The following is an 18,589-nucleotide window of genomic DNA, read 5'->3' on the forward strand; positions in this document are numbered from 1 at the left end:
TGAAGCTGCTGTGACGTATTTGATTGTGTATCTAAATGAAGAATACAACAACACTAAAGATGTAGAACCTGGAGGAGATGATAGATGTGCTGCTGGGTCTGTGGCTTGTGTTTGATATCAAGTTAAAAAATGAGAGTGAGAGAAACTTCAAGCGGCTACGCCTTTTTTGTTTTTGTTTGAGCAGCTATGAAGAGACAGAGCTCCTGGTAGATCTGGTCGTTCCTTATCTCCGTCTAGATCTTTTTAATTCTCTCCTCAGCACCACGTTTATGAACATCTGACCCTCAGAGTTGAATAAAATGAACAAGAATCCGTCAGAGTCTCTTTCTCTGATTTCCTCCTCCTGACTCAGACGTCTGACTCCAACCCCCCGACCAATCAGTGTCCTGTAGTGTGATGATGTCAGATACAGCCGACTCAGCTACTTACAGGACTGTCTCAGAAAATTTGAATATTGTGATTTTCTGTAATGCAATTACAAAAACTAAAATGTCTTACATTCTGGATTCATTACAAATCAACTGAAATATTGCAAGCCTTTTATTATTTTAATATTGCTGATCATGGTTTACAGCTTAAGAAAACTCAAATATCCTATCTCAAAAAATTAGAATATTCTGGGAAACTTAAAGGAGCTGTATGTAAGAGCAATAATAAAACGAATCATAAAATGACCCCGATATGTCAACAGACATTTAAAAATCATGTTCATTTCAAATACTTATGTCACTGACAACAGCACTCAAGCCAAGATATTCCAGTTTAAAAAGAGGAGTTGCAGCCCTCAACTGATGTTTATGTTGTCATTTTTTGTTTTGGTCTGAAGCTCCACCCTCCACCTATCTCCTAATCACCAAGTCAGTATTGTTTCTGAAGCTCCACCCTCCACCTATCTCCCAATCACCAAGTCAGTATTGTTTCTGAAGCTCCATCCTCCACCTATCTCCCAATCACCAAGTCAGTATTGTTTCTGAAGCTCCACCCTCCACCTATCTCCCAATCACCAAGTCAGTATTGTTTCTGAAGCTCCACCCTCCACCTATCTCCCAATCACCAAGTCAGTATTGTTTCTGAAGCTCCACCCTCCACCTATCTCCCAATCACCAAGTCAGTATTGTTTCTGAAGCTCCACCCTCCACCTATCTCCCAATCACCAAGTCAGTATTGTTTCTGAAGCTCCACCCTCCACCTATCTCCCAATCACCAAGTCAGTATTGTTTCTGAAGCTCCACCCTCCACCTATCTCCCAATCACCAAGTCAGTATTGTTTCTGAAGCTCCACCCTCCACCTATCTCCCAATCACCAAGTCAGTATTGTTTCTGAAGCTCCACCCTCCACCTATCTCCCAATCACCAAGTCAGTATTGTTTCTGAAGCTCCACCCTCCACCTATCTCCCAATCACCAAGTCAGTATTGTTTCAGCATCCGGGTTGCCAGCTCGGCTCTAATTATTGCAGCCATGGCAGCCTACGTTCCTGCTGCATTCTGCAGCCTACCTGGCAACCTCTGGTCGGGGGGAGGAGGGGGAGGGTACACGCCGCTCAACAATATTTTGAAAGTGACTGCAGTACCAGTTTTGGACATTTCTTACAGATGGCTCCTTTAATCTTAAACTGTAAGCTATAATCAGCAATATTAAAATAATAAAAGGCTTGCAATATTTCAGTTGATTTGTAATGAATCCTGAATGTATGACATTTTTGTTTTTTTTAATTGCATTACAGAAAATAAAGAACTTTGACTTTGGACTAAGACAGTCCTGTAGAACCTCGTCAGAATAGTTACAGAAAAGTATCTATTCGACACGTTAGACCCCTAGTGGGAAAGAATCAAACCGAGGCGAGTCGTGCTGAGTAGGTGCTAGTGGAAAAGCTCCACAAATATGTGTTTGCGGGCAGAGTTGACAGAAACGGATCTGTCCGTAAGCACCGTGGACTTGAAGGACTCGGCAGGTGGACTGAGACCCCTGAACTAAAGAGGTGGTGGTGATTTGAGAGGGCTGGGACCGTCCTCCTGAGACGTGTCACGTGGGAGTGTCCCTGACAAGAACCTGGAGGTGTGTGGTCGGTGGTCAGGGAGTCAGACCAGGGCCGATGCTGCTGGACTTTAGTGAAAGGTTGTCCACAGGAACCAGCAGGTTCAATTCAATTCAATTCAATTCAATTTTATTTATATAGCGTCTAATACAACAGAGTTGTCTCTAGACGCTTTACAGAGACCCATACCCAGAACAGGTTCCAGTTCAGGGAGGATCCTAACAGCCTTCGGCACCAGGACGTCTGAGCTGGCACATCACTGAGTATAGAACCGGGCCGTCAGGTCTACACGCCGTTATCTGGCAGATCTGGGGGGTACCAGGAGCTGAGACGATAGCTGGGGACCGCCTGTCAGTGGGCGGGGACCAATGCTGAACATGTTTGACTGAGGCCCAGTTCTGGAGATCTTCAGCTCCTCTCTCTGGGAATGATTGTTCCAGGCCTTGGTCAGTGATGCAGCGACGGAGTGGTACAAACGTGGCCCTGAAGGGGTCGGTGGTTGTGGCAGGTGGAGGCCTGAGGTGGAGATTCATCAGGACACTGAGCAGTTGACCGGAAGCAGCAGCTACAAGTCTGGGTTGGGAGGGTCCTGGTGATGTGAAACCATAGACATATATACGTAGACACCACATCGAGTGTTCTTGCCCACTGCTGCGATACGTCAACGTCGCCGCCATATTGGATGTTCAAGACTGCGCTGTAAACTAATACAAGTAAATGGACTTATTTTCATAAAGCTCCTTTCTACAAAGAAATGTACGTTTTACGTCCCATTTATTCATTCACACACGCACTAATATACTTGGGAAACAAATATAATATATTTAATTTTCTTAGACGGCAAAAATAAGAACTTTATTGATCCCACATAGGAGTAATTCAGGTTCTATCAGCTATAGAGAACAAGGTAGTGCCGACAAACAATATATATCCCCCCTCACAAAAATAAGAAAAATAGAGAAACATATTTTCTCATCAACAAAACATGTTATTTTATTGTCTGAAAAATGGTTCAAATGTTATTTTATTGTCTGAAAAATGGTTCAAATATGTTATTTTGTTACTTGAAAAATTTTAAATATGAAAATGTAATATATTATATTTGGTGCCTAACTCCCACAGTTGAACTTTTTAACGGTTTTCTGTTTTTCTTGACAAAGTCTACTGTTTTTATCTGTCTTTATCCTCCTGGTGTCCAGCGCTCTGGCCCGCTGCCTTGTTTCTAAAGCTTCCTAAACAAACACTGCAAAAACTCTAAATCTTACCAGGAATAATTGTCTTATTTCTAGTTAAAATGTCTCATCTTTAGTCAAAAAATATCATTACACTTAAAACAAGAGTCATTACCAGAAAAATAACTCGTTATTTGACCATTTTCACCTGTTTCAAGTAAATTTTTCACTTGAAATAAGTAGAAAAATCTGCCAGTGGAACAAGATTTATCTTCTTATTACAAGCAAAAAAATCTTGTTCCACTGGCAGATTTTTCTACTTATTTTAAGTGAAAATCTACTTGAAACAGGTGAAAATTGTTGTTTTTTCCAGTGATGAGTCTTGTTTTAAGTGTAATGAGTTTTTTTTTTGACTAAAAATGAGACATTTTAACTAGAAATAAGACAAATATTCTTGTTAAGATTTGGAGTTTTTGCAGTGAAGCTGAGATGAGTTGAGAAGGGAGATGGATGGCTGCGTCAGAGGGGGGACAGGGACCCAAACACAGGAACTTCACGACACAAACACATGCAGAACAGAAGAAACAGCACACACTGAGCCACGGACAACAGGGACACGTGAAACACAGCGGAAGCACCGCTAGATCATGCAGGGGCACCCAAAGGTGTAGTGCTGCCAGAATGCACCGAAACGTTCCTCCACGCTGAGTCGCTGACTAATAAACACGTCTGACCAGAAGGAGCAGTCGCTGAGAGAAGTGTGTCTGGAATAACCGCTAATCAGAGTTAAAGGTGTTGTGTCGATGTTTAGAAGATGCAGAAACAGATTCCAGCTGCAAACCTGAAGGAACTGGTGGGGAACACCGTTTGGTCACTGTTTTAAAGTTTTGAGGAAGACCCAACTTCAGAGACTACGGAAGAGTATTAGGGTCATGCAGGAGAAAAAATATTTGAGAGGGGAAGATTTTTTTTTTTATTGTGCACTTCGAGAAAAAAGTCAAAATTTCGAAAAAAAAGTCGAAATGTCGAGATTAATGTTGAAATATAATTTCAAGAATAAAGTCAAAATTTTGTGAATAAAGTCGAAATTTCGCCTTTTTTCTCAACATTTCACTTTATTCACGAAATTTTGACTTTTTTCTCAACATTTTGACTTTTTTATCGAAATTGTATTTCAACATTAATCTTGACATTTCAATTTTTTTTTCATTTCGACTTTTTTCTCAACATTTCGCTTTTTTTTTCTTGAGTTTTTCTCGAAATTGTACTTCAACATTAATCTCGACATTTCGACTTTTTTCTCGACATTTCGACTTTTTTCTCGAAATTGTATTTCAACATTAATCTCGAAGTCACTCGATTTCAAGTGTATTTTTCATTTCGACTTTTTTTCTTGAAGTGCACAGTAAATAAAATCTTCCCCTCTAAAATATGTTTTCTCCTGCATGGCCCTGATACTCTTCCGTAAGAAACAGATGCAGTCATGAGCAGGAGTTAGTGCCACCTCCTTTAAACCTTTTCTTGGTTTTCTGCATTTAGAGACAAAATAAAATTCATCTGACCAGGGGGGGGTGTCCAGTCTGTCTAATTTAGGAGGGCAAATGAAGCCGGACTCTGCTAACCATCTTGGTGAAGTGTGAAAAGCAGATGTTTTAGCAGTTTGCTGGTCTGGAACGTTCAGGTGCGTGGTAACATAACGCCAAGAGGGAAAAACATCAGCTTAGTGAAGTCTTAGTGAAGCAACTGTTGCTGCACATCAATCTGGAGAAAGTTATGAAACAATTTCCAACAATGTGGAGTTAAGGGTTCCACAATAATGATGATTATAGGATTATTCACAAGTGCTTTTAGTCAAATTAAATAAGTACAAAAGAAAAGGAAAAAAAGAGCCCCGAGTCAGAGCCTCCAGGCTTCAGCGAACATGTTAAGAAACAAAGAAGAAGACTGAGCCAGCACATTGCCTGGAAGAGTTTCCAGGAGAAAGCCTCATCCGTTTGAAAGGGACATGGAAGCCCGACTGAGATTAACAAACCTGGATCTGAACAATCCAGCAACGTCTGGAACAAAGTCCTCTGGAGATGTTTGTCTTAATGTCCAGAACCATGTCTGGAGGCAGAAACACCTCCCTGTGAAGCACGGTGGTGGAGGGGTGCTGGTCTGGGACCTGGACACCTGTCACTAACTTAATGCACCATGAACTCTTCTGAACACCTTCAGAGAGCTGGGAACAAGGGAACGTCCAAAACACTACAAACTGAAGCAACATTGGAAAGAATAAAGGAGTACAATTCCTCCACAACCGTAAAAGACTCTGAGGAAACATCTGCTGAAGTCACTCATGCCGAAGGAAACATCTGCTTGTCACGTTTTTCTCACGGCTCTGGGTTTTCTCACGGTTTTTGTATTTAGGTTCCTGTTTTATTTTGAAGCCCCGTGTCCTTGTGTTTCAGTTATGTCTTCACTTCCCTTGTCCCCGTCTGTCCTGATTGTCTGCACCTGTGTCTCATCAAGTCCTCACTGTATATCTTGTGTTTCCCCTGCTCCCTGCTGGTCTGCACTGTTCCTCCCATCCATGTTTCAGGTCTTCGTATTACCACGTTTATGCTCATGTGTTTTTTCAATCCTGCTCAGCAGCACTTTTGTTTTTTGTTAAATAAACCCCTGTTTCTGGAACTACCGTCTCCTTGTCTCTAGGGCTGCAACGATTTGTCGACGTTGTCGCCAAAAATCGATAATCAAAATTGTCGACAATGAATTCCATTGTGGACAATTGTCGCCAGATGTGTTTTTCCAATGGAGTGAAGCGTCTCACTTCAATACAATCTCTGCGAGAGTCGCGCAGCACGGTAGCGTCTCAGCAGCTGCGGGTAATAAAACTTCAAAAGTTTGGGAGCATTTTAGCCTCGATACGGTGAATAAAAAGATGACTTGCAAGGTTTGCAAAACCGGCTTTGCTTTTCACGGGAGCACGTCGGTAATGCATTTGAAGAGAAAGAACGTCGGACAGTTGAACGAAACAGACTCGCCTTGGTAAGATATTAAGCATATTTTCATTTGTTAAATTAATTTGTTTAATTCGTTAACTTTGTTTATTTTATGTTATTTATTAGTGTTATTTGAGCCACTCACAGCTACTCTCATTGATATAACCTCAATCATAATTGATGCAGCGCGAAAGGAGAAAAAGCTTGTGTGATGATGACAATGATGGATTAGCATCTAACTTTCAGTCAGGTGACCTATGAACTGTCTTGGCTCCTCCTCAACCACATCCGTGACACTACTGAGGTACTGATGCTACAAGCTGCTGAATTATGGGTAGTCCCACCCAACTTTCTTCCTGGCTTCATTTTTGTAAAATATTAGACTGAATGGGGAACGCTGTGATATGTTGGTCATGTTATTGACGTTACATCGAGACCCACCGCAATCAGACGAGTTCTATCACTAAAACACAAACATAAAATCAAAAGAAGGAGTGCAATAATGTACTCTCAGGGGGTCCAAGGACAAATCCTTCTCTGTCTGGGATCCGGTGTTACTGTACATCAGTAAACTTAGAATTGTGCCCAGCTAGATACGGCATGGCAGCCACTTACACCGGTATTTGAGATGTGATTAAATCCATGTGAATTGTGTTGTTTTGTTTAGTCCACAGCTTCAATGTTGATAGGCCATATTTTCCTTTTGTAAAAAATAATGTTCCTATCAGCGGAGCTGCTCCAGCCTGAATTATCATTTAAACGCTAAACATGTCCGGACCAGTTCCACTGTAAACGTTACAGCTACTAGTACTTGAATTGCTGTATTAAGTTAGCTTTAATTTTAATTTTCAATTGAGAGTCTGCTTAAGTGCCTATTTGAGACTCAGCCTTATTTTATTTCTGAATTTATTTATTTAACTGTATTTGTATTGCATTTTTGAATAATGCACCTGGCCTAATTGGTTTGCTGATGTGCTTGAGCTTTTTTCTTTTGAATTTCATTTATGAAACACACTTCACCAATAAAAATTCTTAGTGTATTCAATTGATTAGTCATGCACTGCAATCTTGCAATGTCCTAGAATTCCAATTCTTTATTTGGGGATCTTTAGCAGATATGAGATAAAAAATGTGATTAATTAGATTAATTAATTATAAATCCTGTAATTAATTAGATGCATTTTTTAATCGCCTGACAGCATTAGTATGCATATGTGTATGTATTTGTGTATGTATATGCATATGTGCATGTTAACTTGCTCTATTCATCATTGGTCTATGTTGTTTTATTTGTTTTTGTTTTTTTCATTCAATTTTCCAATTCTGGTGGTTAGGTGTCCAACCTGTTGAGGGGACGGGAGGGCAGGGGTGTTAGAATATAAAAATGAGCATTGTGAACCTTTTGTATCAGTATCCATGTGCTGTGCTATTAATGCCAAATAATAAATAAAATTATTTTTTTTTAAAACAGAAGGGGTGCAAACTTGACCACATAGATGTCCTTGTAGCACCCTATAATGTAATAATTTCCTGAAAATGTAATAAAATTTGCACTTAACCCAATCGAAAATGTAATAAAACCAAATAATGTAATAACTTCCCCAATAATGTAATAAAATATCCTGACGGATATTGTAATAACATTTTTACAATAATGTAATACCTTATTACGTTATTGGGAATTTATTACATGGAACTCAAAGTCTGCAATTTAACCCAATAGTCATTCTGGTGTTTCAAATCCAGCGTATAAAACATTCTTAGATACTTAAAACACAAAATGTAGAACTCTGGACTGAAAATGAACATATATATTACATTATTTGTCAAGTATTACTATATCAGTTTTGGGAAAAAAAAGACCCACCTGAAAATGTAATAAATTCCCAATAATGTAATAAGGTATTACATTATCGATAAAAATGTTATTACAATATCAGTCAGGATATTTTATTACATTATTGAGGAAGTTATTACATTATTGGATTTTATTACATTTTCAAATGAGTTAAGTGCAAATTTTACTACATTTTCAGGCGTTATTACATTTTCCGGAAATTATTACATTATAGGGTGAAATTATTACATTATAGGGTGAAATTATTACATTATAGGGTGAAATTATTACATTATAGGGTGAAATTATTACATTATAGGGTGCTACAGTCCTTCATACTGCTCTCTGACTGTTAAACGGCCTGCAGGACGACCCTTGAGCAGATCTGCTCTCTGACATGTGAGGCTTTGGCCAGTCCTGCTGATCTCAGACATGTAGTTGGTGTTGGCATCGCTGTACTGTCATGTTCAATGTTCAACGCCACCCCCACAGAGAGGAAGTGAGGACTGCTGGTGCACGTGTGGTTTGGGTGGTTGGACGGGCAGCGCTACACCTGTGAGGCCGCACAGACGGCAGAGCTGACGGTTGGGTGGTGATACTGCTGCTGCTCCTGTTAGATCTGTGAGGTTCCCGCCGGCTTTGAAACGGCTCACGGGGGGAATGTGAGGTGGGTGCTCTTCTGTCTCTGCGCAGAACTCTTTTATCAGACGCACAAACAACCCGACTGTCAGAGGGCCCACAGTCCACCCGTTTCCTCCGGCTTACTAACGCCTCAGCGCTCTCAGGAAAATGTCTCTGCTCGCTTGAAAATCTCATTCCTTCATTGGAAGGAGGCTTGGCAGAAATAAAATAAGACCAAGTCTTAGACTATTAACACAGATTAATTATTATAACTTCACAATTCCTCTGCACTTAATCAATGACTCATAGTTCTACGTAAGAGTATTAGGGCCATGCAGGAGAAAAGATATGAGAGTGGAAGATGTTTTTTTTATTGTGCACTTCAAGAAAAAAGTCAAAATGTTGAGATTAATGTTGAAATACAATTTCAAGAATAAAGTGTAAATGTCTCTTCTGGCCCATCAAATCCAGTTAGAGAGCAACTGACAGCTCTGCAGCAGCAGCCCTAACTAACTAACTAACTAACTAACTAACTAACTAACTAACTAACCAACTAACCAACTAACCAACTAACTAACTAACTAACTAACTAACTAACTAACTAACTAACTAACTAACTAACTAACTAACTAACTAACTAACTAACTAACTAACTAACTAACTAACTTACGTCCTTGGAGTGGAACGTTAAGGGGACGTTTCTGAAGTTATGCAACTGCATATGTGTGATTTGTGTTTCAAATCAATATCGTCATCAAATTTTGACTTTTTTCTCAACATTTCAACTTTTTTTCTCGAAATTGTACTTCGTCATTAATCCCGTCATTTCGACTTTTTTCTCAACATTTCGACTTTTTTCTCGAAGTGCATTATGAAAAAAAAAATCTTCCTCCTCTAAAATATTATTTTTCATTTTTCTCCTGCTGGCCCTAATACTCTTCCGTATAGTTCAACATGCCAAGTGACTAAATAAAACTGACTAGGCTCAAAAAGGTATAAGCTAGGTAAAGGTAAAACAAAATAAAACACAATCAAAGTGTAAAAGTGAGGGATCAATCAGTAGCAGGGGAAAAGTCATCTCCAACTAGTCCTTTTGTCCAGTTCTTTTAAACCAGTCCAACCCCCTGAGAGAAACACTGAGAGTGTTTCCACGGTGATGCTCCCAGCCCAGTGGTGGGTGGGCGGAGCTTCTCCTCTGAACCCTGGTCCTGTTCCAGCAGCTTCCTGGTCTGCTGACAGCTTACAGCAGGCTGGGGGAGCCGCGTCTCAACGGCTCCTCAGGAACCCGGAGGTGCCGGAGCAGATCAGCTGCACAATAATGTCTAAGTGTCAAATATTTTCATCTAACCCGCCGCCTGACTGCACGCATGGCTTAGACAGTGAACGCGTGGCTGTGCATGTGACACTGATCAGTAATAAGTGAGGTGGTCCCTCAGTGGTTCTGCCCTGGACACGTAGAACCTCCTAAGGTCCAGTCCCTGGCCCTCCTGGGGGGCAGCTGTGTCTGAGCAGCATCAACACAACAGACTGCTGTTCTGTGTTCAAACCACAGTGACTGCATTTCCATGCATCAATAACCCTTTTAAAACCCGAATATTGGCAATAACCCGAATTTGCACGGCCATGTAAACACCAATAACCCCTTTGAATAACCCGAATTTGCTCATATTCTGGTTTTTAAAAACCCCAATATGAGCCCTGGGTTACTCCTTTTAAAACCCGAATATTCAGTCATATAAACGCCAAACAGAATATCCCCATCAAACGGAACAGGAATTAGTTTTCTGCACATGCTCTGTTCGCAAGGAATCCTGGTCTTTTGAGTCCAGGAAGTTCTTCTAAACACGGAGAAACACAAGACCAGGAGGAGACTAATCACTTCATAAATGTAATGAAGGATATGAACATTTCTGCATTTGTAGATGGTAGAAAGTACCGGGATAGCGAAAATTAAAAGAAGGTGGGCGAAAAGTTGCGCGAAGCAGCATTTGTTTTGAATTTGGATACAGGAAGAAGAAGCAGAAATGACGGGAATTGCGTCATGACGTTCTCTGCGCGTCGCTGGTTTGATCCAGATATCCTAATGATTAATCACCATGTAAACAGGGATAACCCTGTTTGCTCACGCATGTAAACGGAATATTCTGAATGTTTCAGTAACCGAATATTAGCAATAACCCGAATTTTGACTGCATGTAAACGTAGTCAGTGATCCAGATCCTTCCAGAGGAATCTGGACCATGTCCAGCCTCCAGCTGCTCTGGAGCTCCTGGACCAGCGGCTGAAAGCCTCTTTCTGACCTCAACACACCACTCTGAACCAAACTTTCTTTCAACAACGTTGGAGCCCTCAGGAACTCCGGGGCCCTGAGAGCCCTCAGGAACTCCGGGGCCCTGAGAGCCCTCAGGAACTCCGGGGCCCTGAGAGCCCTCAGGAACTCCGGGGCCCTGAGAGCCCTCAGGAACTCCGGGGCCCTGAGAGCCCTCAGGAACTACGGGGCCCTCAGGAACTCCAGGGCCCTCGAGGGCCCTCAGGAACTGTGGACAGCGGGCCGCGGTGCAGTGAGTGCTGTGAAGTGTGGCTGTGTGCAGATCTGTGCACAGACGGCAGGGAAACAGTATCACCACACTCAACTTACAGAGCCGTGTGTCAAAGCGGCGGGAGAGTCAGAGGGAGGTTTACTTGATGCTGCAGGTGGAGCGAAGGGGTCTTTCCCACTGAACGGGTCTGCAGGAGCTTTTTTACTCTGAAACGGGTCGATGGCATCGCCGCTGAAAGGCTGGAAGGGGTCGCACGGCTTGGAGCCGTCTGCTGGGGCCGTGAGGTGCACTGGGGTGGTTTTACCTGAGGACACAAAACATTCAGCTCAGTTTACACTCCCCGTCGGCCTGATGGGAGAACATCTTCAAGAAACTAACCAAATCAGAACATTTACCTTTATTTACCGTTTCATTTAATGCTACCAATAATAATAATTATACTAATAATAATACATTCGATTTATTTAAGAGGCCTTTCAGGGCACTCAAGGTCACCTTTACAACATTGATTAAAAGAACAAAAGGACAACAATGTACAGTAATCCCTGGTATTTCGCGGGGGTTACGTTCCAAAAAGAACCCGTGATAGGTGATAGTTTTTTTTTTTTTTTTTTACAATTATTATACAAGGCTTCAAATTGCAGAGATCAGCACCACCGCGACCCGATTAATTGGATTTGAACGGGAGAAAATGAAAAATGATTATGAAAAAAGATACAATAAGTACATTAGGAAAAATTGTGACTGGCTTGTATTCCACTGCTCTTCTGAGCCGCTGCATCCCGACTCTGTAGCGTCTTTTTCTCCTAAAGCCGCGGTGCAGGAGTGATTTTTCCAAAGAAGAACATAGTAATGGGTCGTTGTTGTCGCTCTTTTTTCTTCTGGGCAAAAAGATTGTTATAAACCGACACCATGGATTATATCTGAGACTGTAATGAACGATTCATCAATGTTCCCATTCTTGAGCTGCTGCTGAAGCTCATTGGCCGTTCTCAGCTTGTTGCTAAGCAACCAACGTTATTGACACAGGAAGTGAAGAAGCGGAGACTGTTTAGCCAATCAGAATGCAGAACACGATGCACAATGCAAATCCGTGAAGCAGCGAGACGTGAAAGGTGAACCGCGTTATAGCCAGGGATTACTGTATTTGCAATAAAATCTGAAATAAAATCAGGAATCAGCAGTAGCATTGGTTCATACACATCTATTAAGAACACTCCCAGGAACAGGTGGTCCAGTAAAGGTTTGACCACTTTAGAGTATTATTGGTTTTCACAACAGTGGGAAAGCGTTCTGGGATGGAGGTCGGGGCGATGAAGCGCCTCAGCAGCTGTTCCCCCTGATGATCCAGCAAACACGTCACATTTACGGATTTAAAGCCTCCAACCGTCTCTACTGGGACTGCACCAGGACTGCAGTCGGACCAGTCCAGCACCAGCACCCTCCTCGTTCTCAGCTGTGTCTTTGGAACGTTTCACATGGTCTTGTTGGCTTAGATGTGGTCTTGGAGGCAGCAGATGCTGCTGTCAGACCTCAGTTTCAGTTTCTGCATCAGTGCTGCATCCCAGAAGTGGAGATGAGCTTCAACGAGGACACTGACACTGACAGACCCGACCAGAACCTGGATTCTTCACCAGGGCTGGGGATCCATTCAGATGTCAAGAATCGATTCCATTCCAATTCTTAAGATTCAGAATCCATTATCAAGATTTTGTTATCATGATTCGATCCGATATTGATTTGGGTTGGTGTTATTAAAACTGTTTTTTGAGCTGTTGCATGAATTATATGACTGTAGTTCTGCAACATATTAATACTTGTATTATATTGAGATTCAACAGCAAGTATTGCAGCTAATGATGCTGTAAGGACCAATCAGCTCCCAGAATGCTGATAGAACTGCTTTCAGAAACATCGTGTGGGTCAGAATTATCAAACAGATCCAAGGCAGCAAACAGAGGCTGTAAGAAATCGGTTTTATATTTTCCCACATTCCCTTTTCATTTTTTTCCATTTTCGGTTTATTTCGGTTTTTAAAACATGGCACCAGTTATTCTCGTGTCCAACAAAACATTCCTAATAAACAAATAAACAAACAAAAGAAATAACAAAAGTTGTAATGTAATGATGAAAAAAAAATTTTAATCGATCGTTAGACATACGAATCGATTTTTAGGAATTAATATGAGAATCGATTTAGAATCGGAAAATTGATTTTTTCAACACAGGCCTGGTCTGGACTGGTTTCCAGTCTAAAGTCATGTGACCACAGTTCCCCTGCATGATGGTCCGTCTCAGAGGCCTCCGAGGCCAGAAATGTTTATATTTATTAACAAATGACATGTTTAAGAGAACGTGAAACGTGAAAAATCTTTGATTCATTTAATCTGGAAAGAAACAAAAGTAAAGAAAAAGGACGGATTACTGCATGAATGCATGCGTTTTCTCCCAGCGCTCAGGTTTGATATTGTACCGTGAAGAACATCCCCGGCTGCCACGCCACCACCCCACAGATGGTCTGAAAGCCACACAGGTTTCACATCCACCAGCAGAACCCGGCACCCCAACCTGGTGCCGGGCAGAGCTGCACTCACCACCAGCACAAAACCCCCACGTGACCCAAACCAAGAGAGGCAGCAGGAACCTGCACACATGCTGTCAACGGTTTCCTGGTAAATCACTCGCTGCACTTTCTGCCCACATCCACAAACACTGGTGCACCGCCTCACCAACAAGCTCCCTCACATTCACCTCTGCGGCTGCAGCGCCGACCCGCTCAGAGGCCGTGGAGCTGCTGCAGCTGCTGCTCCGGCGGGCCGCCCGTCCTCCACACCTGCATCAACCGCCTCAGGAGAAGCTGACCTGAGTAGCAGGTGGGGTGGGACACGTGCACCGTGAACGATGCATCCATCTGCTGATCCTTGCAGCAATGGAAACAAAGGACAAACATTCAAAAGCATGCTGGAGTATTCGCACTCATTAATGCATTTATTTTTTGATGGATGCTGATACAAAGCAAGTTTAACGTGCGTCCCGTCTGCATCTGGTACCTACAGGACTGTCTCAGAAAATTAGAATATTGTGATAAAGTTCTTTATTTTCTGTAATGCAATTAAAAAAACAAAAATGTCATACATTCTGGATTCATTACAAATCAACTGAAATATTGCAAGCCTTTTATTATTTTAATATTGCTGATTATGTCTTACAGTTTAAGATTAAGATTCCCAGAATATTCTAATTTTTGGAGATAGGATATTTGAGTTTTCTTAAAGGAGCTGTATGTAAGAGCAATAATAAAACGAATCATAAAATAACCCCGATATGTCAACAGACATTTAAAAATCATGTTCATTTCAAATACTTATGTCACTGACAACAGCACTCAAGCCAAGATATTCCAGTTTAAAAAGAGGAGTTGCAGCCCTCAACTGATGTTTATGTTGTCATTTTTTGTTTTGGTCTGAAGCTCCACCCTCCACCTATCTCCCAATCACCAAGTCAGTATTGTTTCTGAAGCTCCACCCTCCACCTATCTCCCAATCACCAAGTCAGTATTGTTTCTGAAGCTCCACCCTCCACCTATCTCCCAATCACCAAGTCAGTATTGTTTCTGAAGCTCCACCCTCCACCTATCTCCCAATCACCAAGTCAGTATTGTTTCTGAAGCTCCACCCTCCACCTATCTCCCAATCACCAAGTCAGTATTGTTTCTGAAGCTCCATCCTCCACCTATCTCCCAATCACCAAGTCAGTATTGTTTCTGAAGCTCCACCCTCCACCTATCTCCCAATCACCAAGTCAGTATTGTTTCTGAAGCTCCACCCTCCACCTATCTCCCAATCACCAAGTCAGTATTGTTTCTGAAGCTCCACCCTCCACCTATCTCCCAATCACCAAGTCAGTATTGTTTCTGAAGCTCCACCCTCCACCCATCTCCCAATCACCAAGTCAGTATTGTTTCTGAAGCTCCACCCTCCACCTATCTCCCAATCACCAAGTCAGTATTGTTTCTGAAGCTCCACCCTCCACCTATCTCCCAATCACCAAGTCAGTATTGTTTCTGAAGCTCCACCCTCCACCTATCTCCCAATCACCAAGTCAGTATTGTTTCGGCATCCGGGTTGCGAGCTCGGCTCTAATTATGGCAGCCATGGCAGCCTACGTTCCTGCTGCATTCTGCAGCCTACCTGGCAACCTCTGGTCGGGGGGAGGAGGGGGAGGGTACACGCCGCTCAACAATATTTTGAAAGTGACTGCAGTACCAGTTTTGGACATTTCTTACTGACGGCTCCTTTAAGCTGAAAGCCATAATCAGCAATATTAAAATAATAAAAGGCTTGCAATATTTCAGATGATTTGTAATGAATCCAGAATGTATGACATTTTTAGGGCCCGAGCACTTGCAGTGCGAAGGCCCTATTGTATTTGCAGGAATTTTTAGGGCCCGAGCACCTTCAGTGCGAAGGCCCTATTGTATCTGTAGGAATTTTTTTTCTTTTTCTTTTTCTTTTTCTTTTTCTTTTTCTTCTGACGAAAGGAGGGCCTTTTTGCCCCCCTAAACGTGCCCAAAAAGTCACCAAATTTTGCATGCAATTCAGGCCTGGCGAAAAATTTGATATTTAATGGTTTACATTAATGGGCGTGTCAAAATGGCTCAACAGCGCCCCCCGGAAAACTTTGTGAGTCAAGCCCCACAATACGGTTTGACGTACATGCACGAAAATCGCTACACACCTGTATCAGTACACAACTTAAAGAAAAGTCTCTTGGCGACATGGCCGAAACCGAACAGGAAGTCAGCCATTTTGAATTAATCGTGTCACTTTGGCGCAATTTATGCCATTCCTTCGGCAGTTAATACGGCCCGAACCGTAACGTGCTCCCAAGTGTGTTATACATCAAAATGTGCGTCTCCATCCTGCAACAACACGCATTACTTTTCTCTTTCAAAAGCGTTACCGTGGCGACGCTAGACGCCAAAAAGCGTGCCCACCCATCATCTGGTTGGTTCAGACCGAAAAAACTTTGCGCCTCAAGCCCCAGAATACGGTGTGACGTACATGAACGAAAATCGGTACACACCTGTATCATGTCACAACTTAAAGAAAAGTCTCTTGGCGCCATGGCCGAAACCGAACAGGAAGTCGGCCATTTTAAACATTCTGAATTAATCGCGTAATTTTGGAGCAATATGAGCCATTCCTTCGAGAATTAATACGGCCCGAACCGTAACGTGCACCCAGGTGTGTTATACATCAAAATGCGCGTCTCTATCCTGCGACTACGCGCATTACTTTTCTCTTTCAAAAGTATTAACGTGGCGACGCTAGACGGCAAAAAGCGCGCCCCCCTTCATCTGATTGGTCCATATTTGATAGTTCCCCAAAAGTCACCAAATTTTGCATGCAATTCAGGCCTGGCGATAAATTTGATATTTTATGGTTTACATTAATGGGCGTGGCAAAATGGCTCAACAGCGCCCCCCGGAAAACTTTGTGCCTCAAGCCCCACAATACGGTTTGACGTACATGCACGAAAATCGCTACACACCTGTATCATGGCAAAACTTAAAGAAAAGTCTCTTGGAGCCATGGCCGAAACCGAACAGGATGTCGGCCATTTTGAATAAATTGTGTCATTTTGGCGAAATTTATGCCATTCCTTCGGCAGTTAATTCAGCCCGAACCGTAACGTGCACCCAGGTGGGTTATACATCAAAATGTGCGTCTACATCCTGCGACACCACGCATTACTTTTCTCTTTCAAAAGTGTTACCGTGGCGACGCTAGACACCAAAAGGCGCGCCCCCACTTCATGTGATTGGTACATATTTGATAGTTCTCCAAAAGTCACCAAATTTTGCATGCAAGCCAGACTTGGCAATAAATGTGATATTTCATGGTTTGCATTAATGGGCGTGGCCTAACGGCTCAACAGCGCCCCCTAGAATACTTTTATCTGCCATAACTTTTGAATGGTTTGACATAGGAAGTTGTGGGTGGTGTCATGGGACTCTGTAATGAGTCCTTGAGCTTCGTTGGCCTTAATTAGCCCCGCCCCTTCTTCTGATTGGTTGTCCCGATTTTCTGCTATAACATTGGAATGGTTTGACATAGAGAGTCCTGGGTGGTGTCATCAGATTCTTTATGGAGTCCTTGACCTTCATTGGCCAGAATTAGCCCCGCCTCTTCTTCTGATTGGTTGTCCCTTTTTTCTGCTATGACTTTTTAATGGTTTGACATAGGAAGTCGTGGGTGGTGTCATGGGACTTTGTGCTGAGTTCTTAAGCTTCGTTGGCCTTAATTAGCCCCGCCCCTTCTTCTGATTGGTTGTCCCGATTTTCTGCTATAACTTTGGAATGGTTTGACATAGAGAGTCGTGGGTGGGGTCATCAGATTCTTTATGGAGTCCTTGACCTTCATTGGCCTGAATTAGCCCCGCCCCTTCTTCTGATTGGTTGTCCCGATTTTCTGCTAAAACTTTGGAATGGTTTGACATAGAGAGTCGTGGGTGGTGCCATCAGATTCTGTAATGAGTTCTTAAGCTTCGTTGGCCTTAATTAGCCCCGCCCCTTCTTCTGATTGGTTGTCCCGATTTTCTGCTATAACTTTGGAATGGTTTGACATAGAGAGTCATGGGTGGTGTCATCAGATTCTGTATGGAGTCCTTGACCTTCATTGGCCTGAATTAGCCCCGCCCCTTCTTCTGATTGGTTGTCCCTTTTTTCTGCTATAACTTTTTAATGGTTTGACATAGGAAGTCGTGGGTGGTGTCATTTCTGATATGCTTATGGGGGGCGGTGGCCGTGAGTGCGAGGGCCCGTTCATCGCTGCTTGCAGCTTTAATTGTTTTTGTAATTGCATTACAGAAAATCACAATATTCTAATTTTCTGAGACAGTCCTGTAAAGGGGCCGGGGTCTTATGGCAGATCAATCCCCTCATGACTGTCCTGGCAGCTTCCACTCCTTCTATCCCCAAAAGCAGCAGGGAAAGCAGCAGGAATCGATGACATACTGGCAGAAATGATACAGCATCTGGAACCTAAAGCAAAGACCTGGCTCCTAACAATGCTGAACTCATGGATGGCACAGAAAACCATCCCAGCTGTATGGAGAGAGCCCAAGACTGTCGCCATTCCCAAACCCGGAAAGGACCCATCATCCCCAAAGAGCTCTCTATGAGCGGCTATTACTCCAACGCCTCATATTACGTATAGACTCCAAGCTTACTAAAGATCAAGCTGGCTTCCGGCCTGGCCGCTCCTGTGCTGGGCAGCTACTGAACCTCACACAACACAAAGAGGACGGTTTTGAGTGCAAACTCATCACCGGAGAAACTTTCATAGACCTTCCGGCTGCCTACGACACTGTCCAGCACCGCACCGTGATCAGGAA

General features: G+C 42.6%; 1 protein-coding gene across 12 annotated transcripts in view; it reads right to left on the reverse strand.

The window, feature by feature from the left end:
• LOC133458001 (epidermal growth factor receptor substrate 15-like 1) overlaps positions 1-18,589 on the reverse strand; it is a 76,773-nt gene that overhangs the window by 10,910 nt on the left and 47,274 nt on the right. For 10 of the 12 annotated variants that reach the window (XM_061737446.1, XM_061737444.1, XM_061737442.1 and 7 more), the window contains one exon: positions 11,290-11,495. In XM_061737446.1, coding sequence (XP_061593430.1) covers positions 11,290-11,495 — 206 coding nt within the window. The remainder of the gene's footprint in view (positions 1-11,289; positions 11,496-18,589) is intronic. The other 2 variants (XM_061737443.1, XM_061737448.1) reach the window with 1 other exon arrangement.

Source organism: Cololabis saira, chromosome 13, assembly GCF_033807715.1.
Source record: "Cololabis saira isolate AMF1-May2022 chromosome 13, fColSai1.1, whole genome shotgun sequence".
Taxonomy (NCBI): Eukaryota; Metazoa; Chordata; class Actinopteri; order Beloniformes; family Belonidae; genus Cololabis; species Cololabis saira.